This window comes from Tenrec ecaudatus, chromosome 15 (genome assembly GCF_050624435.1).
Source record: "Tenrec ecaudatus isolate mTenEca1 chromosome 15, mTenEca1.hap1, whole genome shotgun sequence".
NCBI classification, from domain to species: Eukaryota; Metazoa; Chordata; class Mammalia; order Afrosoricida; family Tenrecidae; genus Tenrec; species Tenrec ecaudatus.
The window spans coordinates 17,857,857-17,885,452 of NC_134544.1; the positions used below are offsets into that span (position 1 = coordinate 17,857,857).

The 27,596-nt window shown below is 52.2% G+C and overlaps 1 protein-coding gene across 1 annotated transcript; it reads right to left on the minus strand.

Annotated features, from left to right (window-relative positions):
• Positions 1 to 8,423: 8,423 nt before the first annotated feature.
• Positions 8,424 to 21,733, minus strand: SEC11C (SEC11 homolog C, signal peptidase complex subunit). Its single transcript, XM_075532887.1, has 6 exons — positions 21,555 to 21,733; positions 14,853 to 14,962; positions 13,414 to 13,563; positions 10,550 to 10,669; positions 9,752 to 9,809; positions 8,424 to 8,640 (listed from the first exon to the last, which is right to left on the minus strand). Exons 1-6 carry the CDS (start codon positions 21,639 to 21,641, stop codon positions 8,587 to 8,589), a joined length of 579 nt encoding a protein of 192 aa, XP_075389002.1. The 5' UTR covers positions 21,642 to 21,733; the 3' UTR covers positions 8,424 to 8,586.
• Between the last annotated feature and the right edge of the window lie 5,863 nt (positions 21,734 to 27,596).

Genomic DNA, 27,596 nt, shown 5'->3' on the forward strand with positions numbered 1-27,596 from the left:
CCAACTCCGTGGGAACTGTTAGACCCGATCGATGAACTAACTACCAGCTATTGGGAGACTGATGTGCTGTGTTTGCTTGCTCGGGTCAGTCTGCTTCTTGCCGATGTGTCCCGGCCATGGCACGTGCCCCAGAGGCCCCTGGATGAAAGAGCTCGCACCCAGCACTGCCGCCACCACTCCTGCTGTCCAGACAGTGGCATCTCAATAGAAAGAGGGCTTCCTGTGGCGGCTGGGTGCCATCTCTCTGGCCCAGACTTCTAGTGACTCCATGGTTGTTCTGTGCCATCCTCACCGTGGTTGAGCCTGGTGTTGCAGTCCACTGTGTCAACCCATCTCATGGAGGATCTTCCTCTTCTGGTGCGGTGGTTGGTGGTTACTCGCCGGGCTGCTATCCAGAAGGTCAGCAGTTCAAAACTATTAGCCCCTCCGTGGGAGACAAGATGAGGCTCTCTACCGCGGTAATGTCATACAGGCCTGGAAACCCACAAGGGCAGTTCTCCCCTGGCCTAGAGGGTGGTTCTGAGGCAGGGCTGACTCGTCGACATCGAGTTTGGGTTTTTTGGCTGTCAGCTTTCCCATGCATGATGTCCTTCTCCAGGAACTGGCCCCTCCTACAACATGTCCAAAGGACATGACACCAATGTTCGCCATCCTCGCTAAGGAGGCTCTCTGCCTAGACGCAATTAAATGACACTGACTGGGCCACGTAACAGCTCTTAGGTGTTCTTGTAAAGGTTGTATCAGCACGTTAGACGTCTACAAAGAATTGCTGGAAAGATTGGCCACGTTGAGGGCTTTTTAAAACGTCCTGTGAGCCGACCTCGGGTCTCCAGGAAGATGATAAAGTGATGAAGTCTGAGACTCAGCTTTCTAAGATTCCATTCTTAGTCCAGGGACGGAAACTCTCATTTTCATAAGCAAAGGGCTGATGCAAAGGCACAAGAGCACGAGGCTTTCTGAAAATGTCTTGTGAACTGCTTTCTTTCACGCAGCCGATTTCAAAAGGATGAGTCCGTTCTTGTTGAAAGAGCCTGTAGAAGTGGAGAGAGAGAAGATGGAAGACCAGACAGCCCCTGCCCTGCCCTGCCCTGCCCAGTGGGTCCCTGCTGTCTTCCGCTGCTCAGGAGCTCGTAGAGGTGGGTAATGTAGTGCCGGCTTACCAGGAACGGGGACACAGAAGTAATTCCAGGGAGCAGGGATGCTCCTGGCAGGGACCCCACGTGTGTGTCAAGTACTGAGAAAACACGACTTCAATTATCCACTCACTCCAACCATGTGGGCGCTAAGTGCGGTCCTTAGTCTCCATTTCTGTCTGAGGACAGCGCCAGGGACTTGCTCAAGACGACAGAGGTGCTTCAGTGACTCCCTCAGAATTGGCAAACGCAGTAGACTGGGGGAGAGCTGTGTGCTCTGATGGGAAAGGGTGTCAAGCCCGAGTCGTGCACCGGCAGGAAGAGCACACGCTTGTAAAACGTCATAGGCCTCTTACGTGTTCCTCGAATGCGTCCTGACGCACAGGCAGGACCGGAGGACCCACACCATGGGCTCTGCCCAGGAGCCTGTGGGAAAGGCAGGGCCACAGGGGCCGTCCCAAACCTGCGATCAGTTTAACAAACGGTAAATGAGTCCGTGCTGCGATCTGGGTGGCAGGGAGGCATAGTGTGGCGTGAAATAAGCCCACCACGAGAGGACAGACAGGATGGTGGAGAACAGACAGCCCAACACACACCAGGTCAGCTATTTCCACGTGGACAGTTCCATGGCGTCGCTGACATTCTGCAAGCCGTGTGGTCACACATGCTCCTTGTCCCCATCCCTCTGCCCCATTAACGTAAACTCACTGTCCCTAAAGCTCCTGCCAACCGCCCTTGCCAGTTTGATCCTCCATAGACCGTTCTTGGAAGAGCCGAGGGTTCAAGGCCAAACTTTTTATATCACTTAAGTTTTCACATGACTTCAAGGGATGCTGTGGTCCAAGGGTTAAAGGTGACGTCAAGGCGATCGTTTCGGGGATTCATCCATTCTCCACGGCTCTGCAAAGGCTAGAGTCTGAGAATTTGAAAATGCCATTCTGCATCCCTCTCCTCATGGTCAGTATTCTTCTGTGAGAGCTCTGATCACCATGCTCGGTACTGGTAGTGAGGCACTGTCTGGCTCTTCGGACCTCCTGGTCAAGGAGGCAATACGCCCCCACGGTCCATCTCCTCCTCCTGGTCTCTGCTGCTCCAGGTGACTAAAGACCAATTGTGCCTCGGAGGGCTGCTGCTAAGTCCGTCGGACCCCAGGCACTACACCGTGTAAACCATCTCGAGGTAGACCAGAAGCACTCAGCACGTGATCAGACCAAATGACTGGGAGGTCCCATGCAACCGTGACTGTAAAGCCCCAAATTCAGAAACCAAATCATCAGCGGTGCCTGGTTGTACAAACACAGCCTCACTCAGCAGCTGCTCCCATTGTTTTTGTTCTTACGGCAAAACGTGTGATGTTCACCTTCACCCAGGTGCACCACTTATTGACAACTACACTAATCAGAACTGAAGCCCTCCCCTTAAGTGGTATGATTCTTTGATTGCCATTAGCCCCTCCCCACCACTCCGAGGAACCACTAACAAACGTTGCTCTGTACATTGTTCACTCGGTGAGAACCTATCATATTTGTCCCGTCGTGATTGCTTTATTTCACTCCGCATAATGTCTTCCCGGTTCCATCCATACCGTGGCACGGATCGAGACTTCGTTTCTCCTGGCGGCGTGGTGTTCTATGGTACACACATATCACATTCTACGAATCCATTCTTCTGCTGATGGGCATGTAGGTTGTTTCCACCTTTTGCCTACTGTGGATAGTGCTGCAGTGAATCTTGGTGGTGCGGTGGTTACGAGTTAGGCTGCAACCCACAATGACTGCCCTTGAACCACCAGCCGCTGCGAGGGAGAAAGACCAGGCTTTCGATGCATTGGAACATCTGCATTCTTGGAAATCCATCAGGGCAGTTCTACCCTGCCCCGAAGGGTCACGATGAGTCAGCATCGACCTGTTGGCAGTGAGTTGGTCGGTTTCCATCTTTCAGTGGTTTTCGAGATTCCCTGTCTAAGCCCTTCACATCTCTGGCTAGATGTATTCCTTGGTATTTTATTCGCTTACATGCTACCATAAATGAATTATTTTCAAATTTCTCACTGATGATGTATAGAAATCTAACTGACCTGGTGCCCTGCCACTTGGACAAATTCCTCGGTTAGTTGTAGAGGGTTTCTTGTGGATTCTTTGGGATTTTCTGAAGATAAGATCCTGTGATCCACAAATAAAATTAACCTTATTTTTCTAATTAAGCACCTTTTATTTCTTCTTCTTGTATCCTCCCTTTATGAAATATACAATATAGAGTGGTGAGAGCAGGCACTCTCCTCTTACTGCCAATGCCTCCCTTTCTCCATTAAGTATAATTTTGGCTGTTCATATATTCTCTGAATCATGTTAAGAAATGTCTTCTATATTCTGATATCCCTTGGGGTTTTCATCAAGAAAAACCTTGTGGCTCTTTTCCTTTGTTCTATTGATGTGGTGACTATGTTGATTGATTTCCCCATGTTGACCCCTATCTGCATTCCTGCAATAAATCCTACCTGGTCATGGGGTAGGGACCTTTTATTATGCTGTCGGGTTCTGTTCACTAGTATTTAGCTGAGCATATTTGAATTTGTATTCATAAGCGATACTGACTGAGATAGTAAAAAGTTTACTGTGCCAACCTGGCCGATAAACACATGTGGGGTTAATTGAAGGATGGAGGGATAAATGGCTTGGTGAGCCTCGCCTTTCCAGTTCTCAGGTCTCTTGCTTTGTGATGGTCCGACCAGGGTACAGCTGCCTCAGCCAGTTCCCTGCTTCAGCAGGCAAGGGTCACTTCCTGCAAGACATCCCCAAAGAGAAGCCACATGGAGCTACCCTGATGCAGCCCTGGGTGCTGGAGCAGCCGTGTGAAGACCCCTGCCAGCGCTGAGATGCTTACACATCCACGGATTCAGCTTTCCTCCTGCAGTCGGCGGCATCACTGCGTGTTTTGTGACATGGAGGGGGACTTTGTGGATTGGTGTTGGACATACGGGTTAATGTTGGACTTGTGGGCTTGGGCAGCACTGGGTTGGGATGTTTTCTTGATGTGCACTTACCCTTTATATAAAACTCTTATACAAATGGGTTTCTGTGGATTTGTTTCTCTAATGTACCCAGACGAACACACTATCAGGGTTAGGTCGCCTTCACAGAATGAATTAGTGCTTCCTTCTCTCTCTCTTAGGGATGTGTTCATACAGAATTGGTGTCAAGTGTTCCTTCAATGTTGGTCTGGGATTTTTGATGGGAGGGTTTTGGCCACTGATTCAATCTCTTCACTTGTGATGGGTCTGTCAAAACCTACTTCCTCTTGAATCCATTTGGGTGAGTTGTGCGCTTCTAAGAATTTGCCCACGACAGCTGAACCACCCTGGCTGCTGTCGTTCAACTGCTTTTCAGTCTCAGGTCGCTTGGCACATCCTTTCTTTCATTAATTTGGGGCATTTGCCTCTTTTCTCTTTTTCGTCATCTCACTCAAAGTTTATCAATACTGTTGACCTTCTTGCAAAGAACCAACCTCTGGTTTTATGGATTCGAGGAGGTTTGTTTTCTTTTGTTTATTTCTGCTCTGCTCTTCGTTCTTTCTTTTCTTGCGGTTGGTGTAGGCTTAGTTTGGGCTTCTCCTTCTAGTTCCTGGAATTGTTGAGTTAGTCTGTTGATGTAAGCTATCTTTTAAAAATACTATTCTGTCTCTCACCCCAGGATTCATCCTGCTGACTCTCATGCTCTGGCTTGCTGCCCTTCCACTTTCCAGAGATGCCCTGCATTAGGTCAATGTGCTGCGCAAGCCTCTCCAGAGTGCTGAAGAGCAGGGACGTTACCTGGAGCACCGAGGTGAGCCTGACCCTGGCCAGATGTGTGCAAAATGTAGACACTGACTAAAGAAGACTGTAGAATCGATGTATTTGAATTGTGGTTCTGGAGACTATTCAAAGTATCATGGACTGCTGAAAGGACAGATCGGCCTGTACTGGGAGGACAGCCAGAGTGCTCCTCAGAGGCAAGGATGGGACTTTGCCTTACATACACCGGACTTGTTTATCAGGAGAGACCAGTCCCTGGAGGACATCATGACTGGTAAAGTGGAAGGCCCACAGCAAGATGGACAGACACGGTGCTGCCGTCAGTGAGCTCAGGCACAGGAATGATCTGTGAGGATGGCCACGCCAGGCAGTGTTTTGTTCTGTTGAATGTAGGGGTCGCTGTGGGTCAGAACCGACTCAATGGCGCCGAACAACAAGCTTTCACTTTAATTTACCCTAAGAAATTCCCGATTTCTTCCTCTATCCACTGGTAGTTTAATAGTGTCATTTTCCATATGCCTGTGTCTTTTCTAAATTCCTTTTTGTTATTTCTAGTTCCACTTCCGCTAAGGTCAGAGGACATACTTGGCATGATTTCAATCTTGTAAAATGTGTATCCTGCACTTGCTCTGTAACTAACCTACACTGGGATCGGATCTCTTCTAGGGAATAAGCCATGTGCACTGGAAGAAAACGTCCACTGTGCTGTTGGGGGGCGGGGCGGGGAGACTCTACTAATGTTACATATGTGTAACGTCCACGTGGTCTGAAATGTCAATCTGTCCTGTGTTTCCTTGTCAGACTCCCTTCTAGACACTCTGCCCAATATGGAAAGTGGTGGATCAAGACCTCCATTAAGGTAGTTTTAGGGGGCAGCAGGGAGGGAGGGGGGAAATAAAGAGGACCTGATGCAAAAGGCTTAAGTGGAGAGCAAATGCTTTGAGAATGATTGGGGCAGGGAATGTGCGGATGTGCTTTATACAACTGATGTATGTATATGTATGGATTGTGGTAAGAGTTGTATGAGCCCCTAGTAAAATGTTAAAAAAGATAGTTTTATTCCTCCCTTCAATTCTATCCGCGTTGATATATTTACTGAGTCCATATATGATTGATTGATGGTTAAGTCTTAATGGAACCTGTTGTCACTGTTTTCATGCCCATCTTTAGTGTCTCCTGAGAGCTTTCTGTGCCCAAGTCGATTTGGGGATTAAGAAAACAGGCGAACCCTCCTGGTTCTGTCTGCACGGAGGGCCTCTCCCCCTCCTTTCATTTTCACACTATTTGTGCCCTTGGGTCCCAGGCGTCGCTCTTGTCAGAGCCGGTGGGTCATGTTTCTAAAGTCCCTCTGCCTACAGTCCATTGTCAATCACTGCCATCGCTACAAGAGGGGCGCGTTTCTGCACTCTGCTATTTGTCTTGGTCTGCTGTGTGTCCTATAATTTGGGTCGCGTCTTATCGCCATGAGCCTTTTGGTTCCCACCTCCTTTTTATAAAAAAAATTTTTCTGAGCGCCTATCATGAATATTACATTTAAGTTTGCATTTAAACAATTCTAGGGTTCAAACCCAACTTCAGTCGCACACAGCAATTCCATACCTATACGTCCCCTTTTGTTGTCCCTCATATGTCATCACATTTCACCATGCCCTGTCACATAACTCTATCCTTCCCTGTTCTGTTTCTATTAAAATACATGAAAACCTTCCGGGTCATCAAGCAGGAGTATCTCACGCGTGCCCACGCATTCCCCTTCTCTAGGGAACTTCCATCCACAGGGCTCCCAATACTTTTTTTGGTAGCACCTGTCTGATGGATACGCACAGTCAGCTTGTCTGGAGTAGCTGCGTGTGAACCTGTAACCAGGTGAGCAGCAAACACTCGACACGTTGAGAGCTGCCCCAGAGCCCACCCCTCCCCCAGGCTGCCGCATCACTCAGCCTCGCGTTTCTTTTGCAGCTGTTCTCTGGTGGCAGTGGGTTTGGGTCCTGGGTCCTGGGCGGTCGTGCTATCAAGGTCCGTCCCCCGCCCGTGAGAGAGCAGCAGGGCCTGTGAGCCGTGGTCACAGCCGTGTGGGAGCGGACGCCCAGGTCTTTCTCACACGGCACCACTAGGTGGCTCCAAAGGCTCGAGGCTGGGTGCTTAACCCAGGGCACTACCAGGATGCCACCTTTTCTCTTTTCCCTTTGTTTCATGTCACCTCCGAGGTGAGCCCTTCTGTGGTAGCTACATAATTTCATGTCAACTTGAAACATCAGTGTAGGGGTGGAGTGTACCGTCAATCAGGGCACGGCCGAATGATGCCTCCCTATGGGCGTGGCCTTCTCATGAGCATTCTGGGAGCTTCCTCTCTTCCCCCTGGAGATAGCCACTCTCTGCTTTTCCCCTTCCTGTGGACAAGTCACATGGAGCCACGCTGATGGCAGCCAGAGAGCTGGGGATGCTTCCTCCGCCATTGGATCCACAAGAGTTTCCACCCACGGACCACTGATCTTCCTGCATTCTGCATGTGACTGCGTGCGTCTGAAGGATTTATGGACTAGGATCGGACTTGTGGACTTGATGTGGACTGGGATGTTTTAATATACAATTACTCTTTTATATAAAGCTCTTATACATGAGTGTCCCTGGATTTGTTTCCCAGTCAACCTGGACTAACACCCTCTCTCATCTTCATCCCCGTCTCCCCTGCTTTCCCTTCTTCACAGTCATGACCGCTTATTATCTGACCCCCCCCAACCAACACCCCCCACATACACACATACACTGTACTTACTGCCGGCTCTTCAGGGCTAGGACTGCCTCCTCACCACCATGTAATTGATAAATATGCTGAGTGAAAGGCTATTGATATGGCGGGTTCCCAAACGGATTTGGTGTCCCATCTCCTTTTCAGAAAAAAAAAATTACTCAGAGCTCACCTGGCAATGAAAAACCTTGTGTCCTGCAGCCCACGATCCCGAGAAAGTGCAGACATCAGCTTTTGCTGGCCCGGGACCATTCCTTTTGGAAGCAGGGGCGGGACTGCCCACGCTGGGTGACGCTGACTGCCACGCGTGTTCAGAGGTCTAAGTTCATGGTGGTGGCAGCTGGGACCCCGCGGGAGGGCACTGAGGAAAGGGCATGCCCTGTCGGTCGCTTCTGTGAGTTTTCAAGGTGAATATTCTGATTTTATACTCAGCCTTTCAAATGATTTGACAAGGTGCACCACACCACAAAAACAAAACAGGTGATAACCTTTCCTTCTCAATAGTCCTGGGTTTATAACGTGATCAGAATCCGTTCGCATAAATAAGGAATCGTCACCTTTTAAGGTCCTGTCCCCCACATCTCCCCCTGACCCGACACGTGGTTCTAGTAAGCAAGGAGATTTCTTTGGACATTGGGACACCACTGTGCAGCCCACGCACTGTCCCCGCGGCAGGCCGGGCCCTCCAATGACTGCCACGAGCGCCACGCAGACTGCGTGCAGGCCGATGGAGCCGACTCAGACCAGAGACCACGGAAGAAAACCAGCCTTACTGAGGAAGCGTTTATTTGGGCAAGACAAAAAGGTCTCTGGACGGGGTCCCTTTATGCAGAACGAGGAGCATCTCAAATATATTAGTTTCTCTTTTTAGCACAATGCATGTCATCTGGCGGCAGAACTCCCGCCTTCCTGGTTCAGGACTCGCGTTTGAGTAGCACATAGGCGCCCATCACAGCCAGCAGGGCGTACTGGAAAGGAAGCACATGGTCAACGGCGGTGGTCTAGCCGTGGGTGCCCCTGTCAAGTGAGCACTTATCCAGGGAAGCCCTCTTCCCTGCTCTCACTGCGACCCCTGACACACAGGGATGAGCTAAGGCTCAGACCCTGGACACGTGGCCCCAACACGAGCTCACTGTGGAGCCGTGTCCCCCCCATCCCATCCCCCATCCCCATTCTCCGACAAGTGACGAGAACACAGATACCCTTTCCACTGAAGCTGGGAGGCAGGAGCGACTCTGACCCTGGGGGACTGTGATAGTTAGCTTTTATTGTGCCAAAGTGGCTCCCGGAGGAACATGTGGGCAGAGTTTAGCCTATCAGGTTGCAGCTTGATTGGAGGGCAACTGAGGTAAATGCTGGCTTGAGGTCCACCCCCCGGCCCCTCTGATTTCACCTTCCTGTTGACAAGCCACATGGAGCCAAGCTTAGACCTATGAGAGCCCTGGAGATGCCTCCACCGCCACGGGATCCACTAGCCTGCACCACTGGCCTGTGGTCTTCCTGCATTTCACATCACTGCATGCGCAGCGTGAGTCTGAGAGGGATTTACAGACTAGTATCGGACTTGGGAACTTGATCTGGACTGGGCTGGGACATTTTCTTAATATCCAATTGCTCCTTGATAAAGAGCTCTTTCTTACACACGAGTGTCTCTGGATTTGGTTTTCCCGTCAACCCGGCCGAACAGTGACTGAGCGTGTGCAGAGGAGCACTGCTGCACGGCTTCGGGCTGGGCCTCACAAAGCAGGTCAGCCAGGCCTGTCCTCCAGCGACTGCTCTTTGGGCTGCTGGTCGAGTGGCCACCATTTGTGCCAGCAGGGATTCAGGTTTCTGGCCTGTTTTACTCTGCTTGTGTGTGTGTTCGAACATGCCATTTCAGAACGACACATCAAGAACACAGAAGATGAAAGAGGCTAAAAGTAAATGTCACTCATTTAAATGATGAGGTGACTGTAGCTAACTAGACCTACTCGTCTGACAAATTAATTAGGGAAGACTGCCCCTCACAGCACATTCCAACGAAGCCCCCCGGTCCCTAAGGCTCTATGATTACACACACTCACACAGACAAGTTCTCACCTTGAATTTGGGGTAGTCATTCATTATTATGGTAACCATACCGACATAGGGCAGAAACCTACAATGCAGAATGAAAAGCAAGTAAGAGAAACAATGCTCTTAACAATTACAGCAGCATCTGAAAATGCTACACGTCAGTCTTCGGTAGTCAGTCTTCCTTGGGAGTGCCACTGACTGGGCTATTGGAACAATATTCACCGAGGATTCAAACGGCTTTGTAAGAAAAACGCAAACAGCAGGGCTGCGACGATTACGCAGAGGTGGCTAAGAAAAGACAGGGCCCCAGATGTTTCCACAGGGAATAATCTTCACGCCCATCGGAAGGGACCAGCTCACTGAATGGCATGGAGCCATGTAAAAGGACATGGCTACTGATCTGACACTTCGTGCTGAGTAAACAAACAAACTAAGCAAAATGGCCTATTACACATGCTTGTACACACACAGCGGTGACTTCTGGGAGGCTGTCTAGCAATGGTTGGTTAGAGCTCACAATGATTTCGGGGGGAGTGTGTTTCTAAAACAGAATCCTGGGAAGGCCCGGCCCATGGGTCATCTAAGGCTGGAAATCATCGACACCAGCTGACGTCACCCCCCCCCCCCTTACGCAGGGAAGCCCGCACTCGGTCCTCAGAGGTGCTACGTGTGTTCCGCCTTCATGGTGCAAACCCACACTGGCCGGGGCTCCCGACACACACTGAGGGCAGTCAATGAAGCCACCGCCCTAGTTTAGAGGGCCGGCCTCTGTGTGCCTCTCTGGCTCAGGAGCCTCGGGAAGACTTGGAAGTTAGTGCTCACCCTCTTGCTCTTCCCACCACGTCCTTCTTTTCCAGCCAGTTCTGGCCTTCCTTGTACAAGCCTCTGTCGTCCACCTCGTTATTATCACCTTTGGTCAGGAACTTGATGTCGCCGTTGTCCCTGCAAAGCAAACCGACAGCCTCTCAAAACGAGTGGGGGCACCGCAGCACCGCACAGCGGCTCTGGTTTACTGGCAACTGTGCTGCTGTCACAGCGGGCCCTGAAGGAAACAAGGGAGCCCCACCCTCCCTAGCCCGGGACACCAGCCCACAGCTCTCGTCCAGCTGAGGCACACACCTAGGGGCGGTTCTGCGGCACCGAGGGGCTGCGGCGACCAGCAAGCCAAGCGGCAGGCTGTCTCCAAGCCCAGAGCACGACGAGCTAAGTGCTAGCGCCTCCCTTCTTCTTGGGAGCCCTGGTGGCGCTGTAAGTGAGGCATTAGACTCATGCTAACCTCACGGTGGGTCGTCAGTTCGAACCAAGCAGGCCCTCCAGCAGGAGAAGGAGGCGGCAGTCAGCTCCCGGGAAGATGCAGTCTTGGAAGCCCTCCAGCGGGTTGCTAGGAGTTACCTGGATGGCAGGGCTGGCTAACTTTTGTACCATCTGAAGGTTAGTCATAGCATTGCGTGCTAACAGCCCCATGAGAGTCTTGCAAGTACAGCTTACTGCTACCCGGACAGGGCACTGAGGGCATGGGGTGCCTAGGCTCCCTCCAGCCCTTTCACCACCCGTCAGAAGAGGGCAGGAAGTGGGGGCGGAGGCCGGGTTGACGCTCAGGGTTGGACGTGGACTGCTCTTGGTCTTTCTCAGCCCCCAAGGACCTGCGTGGTAACACGACTACACCGCTCCTCTCTAGAGACGGCCTTGGTCCGGGGCCACCCAGACATGGGAGGCCTCTTCACACTCCCCACAGGGACCCGGCAAATGTGGGGTGTGCTGGTGCATCACCTCCTTCACCAGGATTGAAAACACAAAACAACCCCAACACCACTGCCATCGGGTCAGTCCTGGCTCCGTGACCCTACAGGACAGAGTACAACTGCTCCATAGGTTCTCCGAGACGGTGGCGCTTCCTGGGACAGCTTACCGCAGAGCGGCTAACCACCGACTTCCTGGTTAGCAGGGGGTGCTTAATCCACTGCGCCACCAGCGTCTTACCACTGAGCACGGTGGTGTGAAATCCCACTTGAGAATTGGTCTGAAAACCAGGGTGTTCTAGAAAGACAAGTGGGGTCATTTGTCAATCTGCTGAGCTGCTCAGACACCCTTCAGACTGGAAGCCCGACACTGCAGCACTGTGTAGGTGGAATGACAGCACAATCAGTGAAGCATGCACACTGATCAGGAGATCAAGGATGACATGCCCATAGAGACTGCAACCCCGCAGCCGTGATTAGAAAAGAAACCAGAGGTGAACACCCCTGGAGCCTCTCTCTAGTACTCATTGCTTGGCCAACTCCCTACCAGCCCCCAGCTTCCACGACTCTAAGGCGAGCGAGGGCACTGTGCATTCTGACGGAGCTGCGTCCTCACCGGGGGCGGGCAGGGAGGCACCAGTAACCATGCCACGGCACTCGGGTGCTCACACAACTGAAGCCAGCTCCCCGAGGGCCCAGCTGAAATGGAGCATCACAGGTCAACATCTGTGGGGACACCGGAAGCGGTGAACGATGGGCTGGAGGTATGCACACAGTGACATCACACACACGCTCACAGGGGTGAGAATGACACGTGATTTCAAAGATACTGTGCACACAATTTGAGTTTAAGTCCGTCGCTTATGCAGGTTTAAATGATGCACAAAGGTCAAGGACTAGCCAAGCATACACGATGTAGTATTTTCACTAATCACATAATGCAATCTCTCCAGGAAACTCAAAATATTTGGTGGAAGTGCTTCTGGCTCCCCAAAGAATCTTTCTGACTTGCCCCTTGTGATGAAGGCGAGTCCCTTTGTGGGGAACTGCAGCAGAACGTGAAAAGGGCCAATCGGGGGGACGGGGGTTTCTCTATCAGGACTGACAGACATTACTGCTAAGAAAGTCCCTTGGGCAGGGTGACGCGAGACAGTCACTAGCTTCTTGACATTTCAGGAAGTAATTCTCCTGAATTGAAATAATGCTGTTACAAGGGACGTGATTCTTCTGAGACTCCTTTAAAAGTTAATACCATGCTGGAGCTTATCAAGGATGGAAAAGCTGTCTCACGTCCTCTGGACATAGTATCAAGAGAGGCCAGTCTCTGGTGAGGCACGCGCGTCATGCTTGGTATAAAGGAGAAGCACGGAGGAAACAGAAGGCCTCTAGGACACGGCGTGGCACAGGGGCTGCACCGGCAGGCTGACACCGAGCAGCAGTTGGGAGGGTGGCGCAGGACCAGGCAGGCAGGGCGTATGTCAGGAGCCCTGATGGCAGAGTGGAAACACGGCGGGCTGTTAGCGTCAAGGCCAGCCGCTTGAAGCCACCAGGGGCAACTCTGGAGAAAGATGGGGCTTTCTACGCCCAAAAAGAGTTCGTCTGGAAAACTCGCAGGGGCGGGTCTACCCTGCCCTATCGGGTTGCCATGAGTCAGAACCGGTTCGAAGGCACTTCACAACAATGACCATACAATACACTCCACCTGCCAGGTGGGCAGCACTGCGCTTGCCAAGTGTCCCCGGAGCCCTCAGGCTGGGTTCTCACACAGCTCTGTGAGCCGTCGTGGGAGGGCACCATCGTTCCTGCGCCGCACAGAGGAGGGCAGTGTGTGAACGGCTGAGCCTGAGCCGGGCACCAGGAGCCAGGGCAGGCTCTTCTTCCTAACAAGCCAAGAAACTTTGGCCAGAATCCCACAAAACCCAACCGCAGGAGAATAAAGCCTCTTACTTTTCATGGACTTTGATGACTCTGTGCACGATTGGAATGTCTCGCCCTTCGACTTTGAAGACAACGATCTCGCCGGCTCTAATAGGGTCTTCCCGGAAGTTGGTCAGGAAGAGGAGGTCTCCCCGGTGGAAGGCCGGCTCCATGCTGCCACTGGAAGGAAGCAGCAAACCACAAAGCAGGTGCCAGGGTTAGCCTGCGGCCTGGGCTGAACGCTGCGCTCCAGTTACCGCCTGAGGGTTCACCAACAAGGCCTGGGATTTCCTCTGGGCCCCACTCAAGCAGGAAAGGGGCCCTCGCTAGCCCCTGCAGCTCCTATCAGTGAAGCCACGTACCTCTGGAGTAAACTGGTGGCGGACAGGTTATGTATACACTGGGCTACTGTGGTCGAGAAGGGCAGCGGGGCGAAACCACCAGCCAGCTCCCCGGGGGGAAAAAGACTCCCATAGACTCTACTCCCATAGAGTTAGCCTCAGAAACCCGAGGGCAGCAGCTCTGCCCTGACCTAGAGGGTCGCGCTGAGTCGGCACGGGCTCGATGGTACTGAGCTGGAGTACACGATGACAACGTAGCCTCCAGGGGAGCATTTCACCTCAGAACTCAGCACCACTGTCACTCCAGGCGGCAGGCTCTTAGGGTCCTGCCTTCGCTGGTCAATGAGGGGCTGGACTGAGGGAAGAGCCCCACCTGGACCCCCAGCTGAGGGCCGAGACCAAACAAGCAAGAACCTCAGTGTTTTGGTTCCTGAGGCCACGATGGGGCGGCTGAGCCCCAGGCAGGGGACAGGTGGGCCTGGGAGTCATGGGTCTCAAGTGCTGCCTCACTCCCAAACTGGGCAGCAGGGTCCCTGACCAGGCTGCTGCCACAGCCCACTCACTACGTCAGTCCATCCATCTGCTCACACACACACAGCTCCGTCTACCGACAGTGAACCGCGTGGTGCAAGGCACACTGGACGGAGCTCTCTTGCAGCATCTAACAGAGAGCAACTGCCTTTGAAAGGGACTGACCACTTTGTCCCGTGGGCGGGCGTGACGGCTCCATGAGGTCGACGTTAGTGCTCACGTTCCTAAGTAAACACGCTGCATGTTTACAAGCAGAACCGTCTTGGGATGCAAGTTAACTGTCCACAGGGCATGGCTTGTCCAAACCACCTTGACGCCATGGTGGGGGGCGCCGATTTGGCGAAGCCATGTTTGCCAGCGGGCCGCATGTCAGAGCGGCCTGAGCACACAGAACACACTTATGGCACATAAGGGAATCGTTCACTTGAAGTGGATTAAAACACCACCTCCACAGAATTAGGCACTAAAACGTCTACTGAAAAGTCACTGAAAGTCAGAAGGAAAAAAACCATCTGCAAACACGTCGGCGAGGATCCTCCAGCCTGGTTCCAGCTCCTGGGGGGGCGTGGAGTGGGGTGGCTGGTGGCCCGCACGTACCTCAGCACCACCACGATGGGGCTCTCGCTGCCCGTGAGGACGATCAAGCCTTTCCAGATCATGAGCGCAGAGGACACGATCATGGCGAAGTTCAGCACCTGGTAGTAGAGCTGCAACGAGAGGCGACCGCGCGGTGTGAAGAGCCACGGCCGCGTGTGGCCACGCCAGGGCGGTCCCGGCAACCCCGTTGGCGGCAGAGCACTGATCCACACAGGGCACACGACTACCCGGCACGCGGCTGAACACAAAGGAGCCTCCCAGATGTTGTGACCCCGCAGGTGACATTAAGGGGAGGCAAGAGCCACCTGTGGGCCTGGTTCTGAGAAACCACCAAGATTTCCCACTAAGCCCTGAAACAGGAGGCCCTGGGTGGTGTCCATGGCTAAGTGCTCAGCTACTCACCAAAAGGTTGAGAGTTCAAATCTACCCAGAGGAGCCTCAGAAGTGAGGGCTGGTCATTTGCCTCCAGTAGCTCCCACCCACTGGAAGCCCCTCGGACCTGTGCTCTGACCCACTCAGGCTGCCCTGAGCTGAGATGGACTCAAGGCAACAGGCTATTGTTGGTTTGTAAGGTCTAGAGAGTTCTAAGGAGCCCTGATGGCAGGTGGCAGAGTGGTGAGCACTGGGCTGCTAACCAGAAAGGGGCAGTTCTACCCACTCCACAGCAGGGAGAACGGGTTCCAGGTTGAGTGTGGACTCACCCGGAACTCACCTCAGCCCCAGGGTGGACGGAGGCCTAGAGAGTCTGTTTCCATTCCTCTTGAATCTTTTTTTTTCCCCTTGTGAATCTTTCCAAGGTGCTCAGGTATGTGTGGCTGAGAGCCAGCCCAGGTTCCCCACAAGTCAGCATGTGACCTTGCTATGTGCCGCTGGCTATCAGGGAGCTTTCCAGCTGACCCCACACCACAGTTTGTCCTGCTCCTGGACCGTGTCTCAAAGCACAAGGTTTTTTAGCACTGACTGCCAACTTCTGTGGACTCAGGGTCAAAGTGACTCGGCCCACATCCCCAGCACTGTCAGGAATGCCCAACGTCCTGCAAGAAGATACAGGGACTAAAGCCACTGTGTCCACTCGGAAAGAAGCCCCACCCCCCTGCCTGGTGACTGTCCCCCAGGGAGGCTCTGCCATCGGGCCAGCCCCTACCCTCCTTTTTGTGCCACCTCTGCTGGTGTCCTGGGGTCAGGCCCCTCACGTCCTCGACCTCTCCATCTCCCCCAGCTGAGCCACCACTGACATGCAAGTAGTCCCCAACTTGTTCCCTCCCGCGACTAGACAAGGTGGTCCTGACGTGAGTGGAACCTGATTTTCTTTGTTCAGTTTTCATTAGTATTGTCTTTTATCACGGACCAGTATCTTTACAAACCAGATCTTTGTCTTTGCGGTGAGAAACGTGAAGATGGCCCTGGTGGAAGGCTCTGGATTATCCGTGGGGCAGGGATGAGGGAGAGCCGTCTGTGTGGGCCTCCCCTTTTCACTCCAGACAGTCCAGGAACTGGCTCGAGGTCCCCTGAGGCCGCCTCTCGACCAGACCAGAGTGGGCAGCATTTGTAAGCAACCGAAGCCCCTACGTTTAGAAAAGGGCTTCAGCGGAACCACTTACTGCAAGTTTGTTTTTTAATTTCTCCCTTTTTCCAAACGTTTTCTTCTTTAGCATTTATTTCCTCTTCAAAATCTAGTACACCCTGACTATTCCCTTTTTCATGCCTGTGGATTGTACTACTAATGATAAGATGTATAAAGCAAAACAAAAAAACCCAAACCCAGATGGTCCTCAGTACCTGCCGCCAGTTGGGGGCTGGCTGGAGCGCACGCTTCGCTCCGCGGGGCCCTTCACCCACCGTGTACTCCGTCCGCTCTGCCCAGCAGGCTCCCTCCCTCCTTCTGTGAGGGTCCCTAACCTCCCATCATCTTGAAGGCACACCTGAAACACCAAGCCTGCCTGGACTCAGTAAATGATTTGTGTACAGGAACACATGGCAAGCAAATCTTTGCCTATGGCCAATAGGAGTCCTGGTGTCGGGCTGTTAACTAACAAGGTTGGCAGTTCAAGCCCAACTGCTCTGTGGGAGAAAGATGTTTGAGAATGACGATGGCAACAAATGTACCTATGTGCTAGACAAAATGGATGTATGTATGGGTTGTGATAAGAATTGTACGAGCCCCCAAGAAAATGATTTTTAAAAATGTTCAGACCCATAATCATCTCTCTTCCATTTTCCTTTTGCCTTACAAATAGGTAGACAGTCAAACACAGTGGCGACAGAGGCAGCAGAAGGAGGGCTGGGTACCTTTCCCAGGCAATCCGGCATTTGGGTAGGGAGGCTACCCACTGTTGGTCCCGTAATCCCCCTCCTAGAAATTCCACATCCTAAAAGCATACACAGAACGATGGCCCCCAAATACTCAGTGTCCTGGTGGTGCCGTGGGTTGTGCACTGGGCTGCTAGCTCTAAGACCAGCAGTTGGCATCCACCAGCTGCTCTGAGGCAGGAAGACGAGGCTTTCTATCCCACAGGGAGCTCCAGTCTCCGAAACCCACAAAGGCAGTTCTACCCTGTCCAAGAGGGCCGCGATGAGGCAGAACCGACTCCAGGGCAGTGAGTCGGGAGAGTTTTGAGATTATAGGTAGGGGGCTACACAGGCATTGTTCACATGTTGTTTCTACAGCAAACCCGCCTCCCACGTAACATCAGCTCACATTTCTAGAACGTCTCCACCTGCTCCCCTTGACCAGGAGCTTTGCTCCATAACCCTGGGTTCACTATGAATTATAGGACCAACTAGGAAAGCCCCCTCTCCATTTTCAAACCGGATCTCAAACCACCTGGCTCCACCCCTAAGGAGCAAATTATAAAATCATGCTGCTTCGCTAATGAAGAACCTCATGTAAGAACACGTTTCCAGATAAGACTCTATGCTGGAGAAATTCATTGAGAAGCAAGACTCATTCCTCAAAAGTACTTCCTCTGCACAGCACATCCATCTGCTAAAGAAATATCCAAGCCACAAAAGCTGGCACTCAAGCTCCCTGGAAAGCCACAGGGGACGCTTCCAGGTCCTGCCTTCCAGGGCCGGGCGAGAAGGAGGGCCAGCCAGAAACTCTGCAACCTGGAAAGATGGTTCTGATCAACTAGCGGCAGGGCACTGAGAAGGAGAAACGGCACAGTTTAAAAAGCAGGAAGCATGCGTGTCAGGACTGCACCCCTTTGTCACACATATTCCATCTGGATGCCGATCAAATAATCGGGGAAGCTGGGCCACATGAAGAACTCAGCAGCAGGGCAAGGCTCATGAGCACCTGCAGCGCTCACTGACGCGCCTGCTGCTGGGGATCAAGGATGCAGCCTGCAACAGGGATTGCAGCTCAGGCTAAGGACGTCTGAGAGCCTCACATCTGGACCAACAGACATGATCGTGATAAATGAAGACAAGATGGAAGTCGTGGGGATGTATTTTGATTGGCTTCACAATCAATGCTCACGGAAGCAGCAAAGAAATCAGATGGTGTATTGCATTGGGCAACACTGCACAGCACGTCTTTACAGGGATGAAGAGCAAGGATGTAGGTCTCGGGACCAAGGGGCGCCTCACCCAGGCCATGGTATGTCCAATTGCCTCCTATGCGTGTGAAAGGGGGACAACGAACAAGGAAGACAGAAGAAGAATTGATGCTTTTGAGGTATGGTGCTGGGGGAGAATACTGAAAGTACCAGGGACTGCCAAAGAACAAACAACTCTGTCTTGGAAGAGGGGTGGCCAGAATGCTCCTTAGAAGTGAGAATGGCGAGGCTTCGTCTCACGCACTTTGGACATGTTATCGGGAGAGACCAGTTCCTCGAGGGGGACGTAACGCTCGAGCAAGCAGAAGGTCAAAGAGAGGAAGGCCCTCCGTGAGCTGTGTTGGCTCAATGGGCTCACACACAACACTAATTGTGAGGGCGGCGCAGGAGCAGCAGTGTTTCATTCCACTGTACAGAGTGCCTATGAGTCAGAACCAACCAGGCGGCACCTGAGAACAACAACATTGGCACGCCGAACCTCTCCTAAAACACACACCACCCCATTTCACTGGTGTGTTGTGTTGTTTGTCCTTTGCCCACCAACTTGGTGTGCTCAGCATTTATTAAGAAGCAGGACCACACTCGGTAATTGTCAGCCAAAGATAAAACAGCCAATGTCTGAGAATTTTAAACCAACATTTCCAAATGGATATGCTGGCGTCCAGAGCAGCAGACATGCCAGTAGCTCTATTTTCCTCTCGCTTCCTCCTTGCAGAAACAAAGAGTCCTTGTCCTGCATGGGCGCTTGCTTCATTACTAGGAAGCAGGGGTAGTAGCCAACGGTGGTCCCTTGCAAGACTGGCAGCATATGCATGTTGGACAGGGTGTCATAAAGATGCTATTTAGGCAAGGAGAAACAAGCAAAAGGATACAGCTTTTTTTCTAAATCCAGGAGGTATTGGTTTTGAGCTGAATTTTAATAAGAAGACCAGCAAAACATTAGCAGTGCAATTGGCTCCTCACAGGTCTTTTCACAGAGTCTGGGAACACAGAACTTAAAAAGCCAAGCTGGCTTAAGGATTGATACACTCATCAAAAGGCTGCCTCTGATCATCTGCAATCATGAGGATTGGTAAGCAGCACCAATTTTAGAGATGCTTCAAAAACCTAGCAAACAAGTCTAGGTTTTTAAACAAAGCACAATTTCCAGGAAGATTTTCTTGTGAAACACACCAGTGCTCAGCTCACGAACTGTTGGATTTTCAAGCCAGTGGTATCAGAAGCCCTGGTGGTGCAGAGTTCAAGCAGTGGGCAGGCTGAAACCCAGCGATTCATCTGCAGGAGAAAGACTGGAGGCCTGCTCCCCAAAGACGGCAGCCTCAGGAACTCTGGGGGCAGTTCTACTCTGTTCCAAGGGCTGCTACGAGCTGGAAACGACTGGACAGCAGTGGGCTTGTAACGACTGGTGACAGCTCATCGTCACAACAGAAATCCTTAGGAGTCCACCAGCAAGGCACTCCTAGAAAGAGCCAGATCCTAAAACAAAGTTCAAGAAACCCACGGCACCAAACTCTCCCACACCACTGCCCTCACTTGGGAGTCTACTTGGAAAGGAAAAAGAAAAGTCGTACATCGGCCCAAAGGCATATGCTGTGTCCTGCCACAAGACCCTCACCCCATTCAATACAATGGAGATGTCGAAAGAATTATATTCTTTTCAAAGACAACCAGCACCCACCCGCCCCCAACACCCACCCCCAGTAGGAAGGTCTGATTTTCTTAACATAATGTATTACCAGGGGGAGAGGGTGGAGTTCCTAGGTAGTACCAATGGTTAAGAGCTGGATTTCTAGCTGGGAGGTTGGTGGTTTGAAGGCACCTGAGATGCCTGGGAAGACCAGCTTAGTGGTGTGCTCCCCAAAGGTCAGAGGCCTGCGAAATCCCTGGGGCATGGGGGTGCCTTGACTAGACAGCAGTCACTCGCAGGAGTGGGGTTTGTAGCCATCATGTTTGGGGTGCACGGTTCCCTGAATTCACTTCTCCATCTAGAACAGCAGTTCTCAACCTGTGGGTCGTGACTCCTTTGGGGGAGTCGAGCGACCCTTTCACAGGGGTCACCTGATTCATAACAGTGGCAAATGGCACTTATGAAGTAGCAACGAAAATAATGTTATGGTTGGGGGGTCACCACCACATGAGGAACTGTATGAAAGGGTCACGGCATTAGGAGGGTTGCAAACCGCTGATCTAGAAAGTGAAACAATTTCCCCAGCCAGGCAGGCTTCCTGCGCAGTTCCTTATCCTTCCATGGGAGGTGCTAAGGACTTCAAGAAGGGCCCCGATGGCGGAAGACGTGGTTACACCTTGAGCCGCTTAATGTGACAGCAGCAGTTTGAAACCCCCAGGAGCTCTGCGGGAGAGAGAAGAGGCTTTCCAGTCTAGGATAGGATCCCTGGGAGTCATAGGGAGGCAGTGAGTTTGCTTTGGGAGAAGGTCCTATAGACCCCACGCTGGCCAATCTCTGCCTAGGGTGACCGGAAAAGGACGTTTCACTCCGGTGGGGGGGGGGGCTCTCACTGACAGACCCAAAGATCCCTTCCAAGTGGCTTTCCATACTCAAGTTCAGCCAGAAGGATGGGATCCAGAGAAACTTCCGGAATCCCTTTGGAACGCTCATTCGGCCCACAATGATGGAGCGTCACCGGCTGCTCCGAGTCCCCGGAGCCCCAGCCTGACAGCTGGTGGGGAGACACCGGCCGGGATGGGGAGACACTGCTTGGGTCACCGGACAGCCCCCTGATCACCAGGTTGCTTCCGCTCTACCACGACCACAGCTTGTGCCGTCAGGCCTCAGAAGCCCCGCTGAGAAATGTGTCCATCTTCCACGGAGCTGCCCTTCAAACGTGAGCGACAGCTGTCACTCTCGCCCGCGCATCTCCCGTCGCTTTCTCGACCACATCGACACCCTCGAGACGGGGCCGCTCTCCTCCCGGCCTTTCTGCCAGCGGCTTGCTCCCGTTCGAGCCACGGAACGTCCATCCATGCCCACACGTGGTCTGGACGGATTTGAACCCAGGCCGCTGAGCGCCGGCGCCCGGCCCCGTCGCGGGAGTCCGCGCGCAGGTAGCCCTGGCCGGACAAGCCCGACTCCCCGCAGCCCCGACTCGGCCCCGGGGGCGTCCCCTCCGCCCGATCCCACTACCTGGCGCTTGTTCATCTTCCTTAGGTCCCCGAAAATGTCCAAGCCAGACGCGGGGAGATGCGTCCCCACCGCGCTCGCGCGTACCATGGCGGGGTCGCCGGGGGCCGAGGCGGCCCGCAGACCCTGCTTGTCACCGGTCGGCGGCGGAGCTCAGCCCGGCCCCCGCCCACCAGCCCGCGTCCTGACCCGCCCAGGCGCGGGCCACGCGACCGGAGGATGCCTGGGAATCGTAGTCCCGCGAGTGTTGACCAGAGTCTATCGGGAGGGGGCTTGGAGAGAGAGAAAACTACCACTCCCAGAATGCCGCGAGGCGAGAGCTCGTCCAGTGAGGACCCGGAGGCGCTCCAACGGAGAGCGGCCACGGGCTCAGGGAGCTTTGTCGGACGCTTCGAAGGAACTTAAAGGGAGCAGGTGCTTCTCCATATCCCGGGGACAACTAGGGGAAGTGACTACTCAGGAGACGCGGATTTCCCTAAGACTCTGGTCAGGCGCCAAGAAGACACCTAAAACTCCTTCCCGTTCACCTAGCCGTGTATCTTGGCCATTGGAGGACTGGGGCGGAGTGGGCGGGTCTTCTGCGCGGGTGGCGGGCTGTGCTGAAACGGTGCGGAGCGTAATCACGGGCAGGAGAGGTGGGCGGGGCTTAGAGGAGGCGGGAATTTTGAAGCCACCGTGTTCTGATGGTAGTATTTCAGCAAATGAATATTCATTGAATGAAGAAGTTAGCTGATTTTATACACGCGGAAACAGGGCAAGCAAGGTTCACTGACTTGGCCAGAATCAAGGGGCAGAATTTGGAAGAGAACTCAAAACTTGGCAATTCCTGGACTTCCTTGAGTTCATTCACCCATCCTTTATGCATTATTTATTTCATTCATTTATTTACTCCCAAATCTTTACGGTCCGTGTGCCTTAGACACTTTACGGCCCGGTCCTGTCTTAGACACTTGAGAGACAACTCTGGAGAAAGATCCACGGGCCTCACATTCTACCACGTGTAAATCAGTAAATCTTTCACCTGCCCTCTTGCTGTGGGATGGTTGAATTATTCGTGGTGCTTTGAGTACCTCATGCTGTCCTACCTGCCACTACACCTTTTTATCTGCTGGCCTCCGTTTATAATGCCCTCCCTTTGTCTCCAGAGACCACCCACCCTTGAAACAGAAGGTCAAACTTTCCTTCAGGACTCAGGTTCCCTTCTACTAAGCACCCACTGCTCACTGTTTGGCCCTTACCTGATGGTCATCCCCACACTTTCTCCCCATAGAACAAGGTGTGTCTTTAGGAAAGAGATGGAGTCTTTTCAGTTCTGGTCTCTGGCAGCAACGTCCATTCTGCCACCAAGTCCATTCCAAACTGGTTAAAAACAGCCACACTCAAAGACATACCGTTGATGTTGACCCTATAGGACAGAGTAGAACTACTGCTGTGGGTTTGGGAGGTTGAGAACCTTTACAGAAGCAAAAAGCCTCATCTTTCTCCTGCAAAGTGGCTGGTGGGTTTGAACTGGTAACTTTGTGATTAGCAAACACGTAACCTATTAAGTGCTATCAGGGCTCCTATTCCTACTCTTAGTGACTCTCTATAGCTCCATACATAGGATTTCTGAGACTACAAATCTTTCTAGAGAAGCCTCCTCTTTCTCTGGCAGAGTCACTTGGTGGATTTGAACCACTGAACTTGTGCTTAGCAGCTCAGTGCCAACCTACTGGGCTCTGGCTCTGGCTACACCTGGGCTGTGGGTAGGGATCAGCTCGATGGCAGTGAAGCAAACGGGCTGGTTTTCCTGGACTCAAGAATTGCACTCAGGGACTCCCTGGCCAGCCATGCTCTTCCCGGAGGGCATTCTCAGTCCTAATAGCAAATGTCCCAGTGCCCCAACCCTCAGAAACCTCCACACAGAAGTTTCCTATCAGGGGCTTGGGGGCGGGGGAGAGAACCTTGAAGACATTGCGCCCCAGTTGACTCAGTACTGTCCCTTCCCTCGCTGCCTTACTTTCACCCTGGATCCATAAAACTGCCGGAGCCTATGGTGTGCGACTCCTTTGCAGTGGAACAGATTCCCATGCACAGTCACTGGACCCTCACTGAGGCGCCATCCCTGGAAACTCTGGGGAAAGGGGCGGGGCGGGCAAGAGTCTGCCTTTTATGGGCTTCGCTTGCTTCTACTGTGGCAATAAGTGATTCAAAGCTTGGTTACTACTTTCATTTAGGTTCGGTATCTTAATCAATTGCTCAGACACCCGCGGGCCCAGCTCAGGTGCTCAATAAAGAGAGAAAGAAACCAAAAACCTGGCCAAAAAACCAGCAGTTACGCCCTCAGAGCTAAAGATTTTGTCTTGCTTGGATCCTCAACCAATGCTCCTGGAAAGCAGCAGTCAAGCGATCCAAAGATGAGTTGTATTAAGTAAATCTGCAGCACAAGAACTGAAAAGCAAGGATGTTTAAGGACTAAGGTATTCCTGACCCAAGCCATGGTATTTTCTATTGCTTCATGCATATGTTCTCCAAGGGGATCCGCCTATCCCCTCTTTTCCTTGACATTCCAAAGGCATCCCTGCTGGGCCCTTCAGTAAAGTAGGCACCGTGATCTGGAGAGAGCTTATTCATGCACCAGCATGGACTTGCCCTCCTCAAGGCTGACAGAGTGCCTGCCCTGCAAATCGCAGAAACAAACACGGAACCTCAGAACAGCATGGCTCCTTATCTGGACCTGTCCGCCTTTGGAGAACAGGGTGATTACAATGGGAATAGTGTTGTCGGCAGCTTGTCGACCAGAAAAGCGAAAGCCTGAGGCCATTCTTGGTGTGACACTTCCCACAATTCCATATTTTTTTAATTTAATAAATCTTTTTATTGAGGCTCATACAACTCTTATCACAATGCATACATACATCAATTGAGTAAAGCACCCTTATACATTCATTGCCCTCGTCATTCTCAAAATTCGCCTTCCACTTGGGTTCCTGGAATCAGCTCATTTTCCTTTTTTTCTCTCCCCCTCCCTCCCCGCTCCCCCCTTCCCCATGAACCCTTAATAGTTTATAAATTATTGTTTTATCTTACCTTACACTGCCCGGCGTCTCCCCTCACCCACCTTCCCATTTTCCATCCCCCAGAGAGGAGGCTACACATAGATCCCCGAGATCGGTTCTCCCTTTCTACACCCCCTTCCCTCCCGGTGTCGCCACTCTCACCGCTGGTCCTGAGGGGTCCATCCTTCCTAGATTCCCTGTGTTTCCAAATGCCTATTGCACCGCTGTGCATCCTCTGGTCTAGCCAGGTTTGCAAGGCAGAATTGGGATCATGATAATTGGGGGGAGGAAGTGTTCAAGAGGAAGGTTTTGAGTTTCATCGTTGCTACACTGAACTCCGAGTGACCCATCTCCTCCCCACTACCCCTCTGCAAGGGATGTCCAGCTGTCTACAGATGGGCATTGGGTTCCCATCACCCACTACCCCTCATTCACGGTGATGTGATTTTTTTCCCCCTGCCTTTGTTGTTTGAAACCTGGTCCCCTCTGCCCTTCATGATCACACATGTTGGTGTGCTGCTTCCCAATTCCATATTTCAAACAAAAATCCATGTGTATCTGTGGTGAGTGATTTTGATAACCTGAACCACATAACCATTGGCTCGTTGTACCACTTCAAACCATAAATCTAAGACTTGAAAGGGATTCAGAATCTATCTGGCCCAGAATGCTACCTGTACCTGGTATCTCCTCTGTAGGATTGTTGACTCAAATCGAGGCTCTACTTCATTGTGGCTGAAGGGCTCCGGAATCCCCAGAGGAGACATAGCTGGGAAAAGTCCACATTGGCACTCTCACTTATGTACACACTCGCCACAAGGAAACCCCGTTCGGTGCGGTGCAAAGCGCTGAGTGATGAAGGGGGAAAAGCAGTCGTGATGCCCAGCCCCTTCTATCCTTCTGCCCTCACACCTCTGGTCACCGGGCAGGGCATGCCTTCAGTGTCCATGTGTTCCTTCACCTTGGATACGGCCATAGCGGACGTGGTCTTGGACACTCCTCCTCTTGGGTCAGTTCATTTTTTTAAAAGAGCCTACCTATGCCAATGGAATCCTGGTACTGTCTGATAAGCACTGGACAGCTAATGACAAGGTTAATGGTTCGAACCCTCCTACCGCTCTGGCAGAGAAAGATGAGGCTGCCTGCCTGCAAATGCTATCTAGGGTAGCTCTGAATCAGAATCGACTCGGTGACCGTGGGTTTGGGCTTGGGAATCTATGCCAAGCACTGCCCTAAACCTTTACGTGATTTTCCATGTCTGCTCTGTGAGGTAGGGATCACTCAGGGATCGTGTCAGTTTTATACATATCTTGAACCAGTTCTTGACACTGGGGGGCCCGAGCTTTCTCTATTTGACTTGTCCTTACAAAGGGAGTCTGAAGTCAAGCGGGCTCTCAAAGTATGCTAAGCACCCACCTCCTCCCCCCACCCCCCAAAATGGGTGAGACTCGGTTACCGCCCCTGCCCCATCTCCAGCAGTGCTGTGATATCAATACAGGGTTTGGTGCTGTGATATCAATACAGGGTTTGGTGCTGTGATATCAATACAGGGTTTGGTGCTGTGATATCAAAACAGGGTTTAGGTTTTGGTTGGCTTGTTTCCTCCAAAGGCCTGTGAAAATGAACCAGACTTAGTTCCCTTCTTATCCCTGGCTACCTTGGCATCGAGTAGCCCTGATAGTGTAGTGGTCTCATGGTGGGCTGCTAACTGCAAGGTGAGCAGTTCAAAACCACCAGGCACTCCGAGGAGATAAATGGAGTTTTCTATTCCCATAAAGAGTGATAGCCTCAGAAATCCACAGGGGCCAATTCTACCCTGTCCTATAAGGTTGTGATGAGTCAGCATCGAACGGATGGCAGTGAGTCTATTTTTGTTTTGTTTCATTTTACCCTGAGGGCATAGTGGGCTAAAAATTGAGCTGCTAACCACAAAGTCAGATGTTCAAACCCACCAGTGTCTCCACAGGAGAAAGATGAGGCCGTAGGCTCCTGTAAAGATTCGCGGCTTCAGTGACCCACTGAGGTAGTTCTGTTCTGACCCAGAGGGTGCTCCAGGTCAGAGTAGACTGGAGGCCACAAGGAGGACCACCACCTGCTCTGGCAGGGATCACATGAGAAGGCCCTGGATTGAGGGGAGGGGGTGGGGAATGCAAAACAAAACGCAAAAGCATTCAAGACGCCAGCTTACCAGTGGATCAGAGACTGGGGGAACCACGGCCATCCTCAACCAAGCCCGTGGCCCTCAGTCACCACCCTTCATCTGCAACGGAACTCACCCCCAAAGCTCACTTCTCAGCCAAACGACAGTCGGTCTGTCGGAAGAACGATAACGCTAGGAGGGGCGCACACCTGAGAACCATGGACCCTCTGGAGCCGAAGGCAGCCCGTTCCCAACAGCAACGCTCAGAAGGATTAGGGAAGAAGGAAGGACGGAAACAGGAAACGAGGGGCGGAAGTGGGAAAAGTGAGGTTACAGGGAGGGTCTCAGACCATGAGCTGAAGCGAAATGCAGATGAACGGTTTGCTGGGACGTCACTGATGGTCTGCTCTGCCATCCTGTACTCAGGTCACAACCAAACGTTGGAAAAAGAGTGACGCCCTGACCTGGATTCTAGATTCTAGATTCTAGAGGAACTAGCCTTAGAAATCAAACCTTCTGCTTCCTGGGTCCTGATCATTGCTGGGATTTTTTAGGTTTGTTGTGTATTTAAAACCCAAACACGGTGGGGCGCCACCTCCTCCCCAGCCTCCTTTTCTCCCTGGGAACCATGGTCACGGTTCTGGTGAAATCCTCTCAGCACAGGCTGACACGAGTCACCATCTCTTTATAACTCCCAGACACTCTGCTCCCCTGGGGGAGAGAGTCAGCATGTAGTGCTTGAGGAAACCTCCCATGGAGCACTGGGGTCCTTGCTGTACTTAGTAAACCATCTACGCTACTGAGCACCAGGGTCTCCAGAGATGAGTAAGACGCAGCTCTCACAGGTCGAAGTCAAGTTGGAAATAT

Excerpts from the sequence above, each read along its gene's own strand:
- SEC11C (XM_075532887.1), bottom strand. The coding sequence starts at position 21,641 with ATGGTACGCGCGAGCGCGGTGGGGACGCATCTCCCCGCGTCTGGCTTG. Across the intron at positions 14,963-21,554 it reads GGAAGATGAACAAGCGCCAG|CTCTACTACCAGGTGCTGAA; the intron begins GTAGTGGGATCG and ends CTCTCGTTGCAG. Across the intron at positions 9,810-10,549 it reads GTGGTGGGAAGAGCAAGAGG|GTTTCTGCCCTATGTCGGTA; the intron begins GTGAGCACTAAC and ends TCTGCATTGTAG.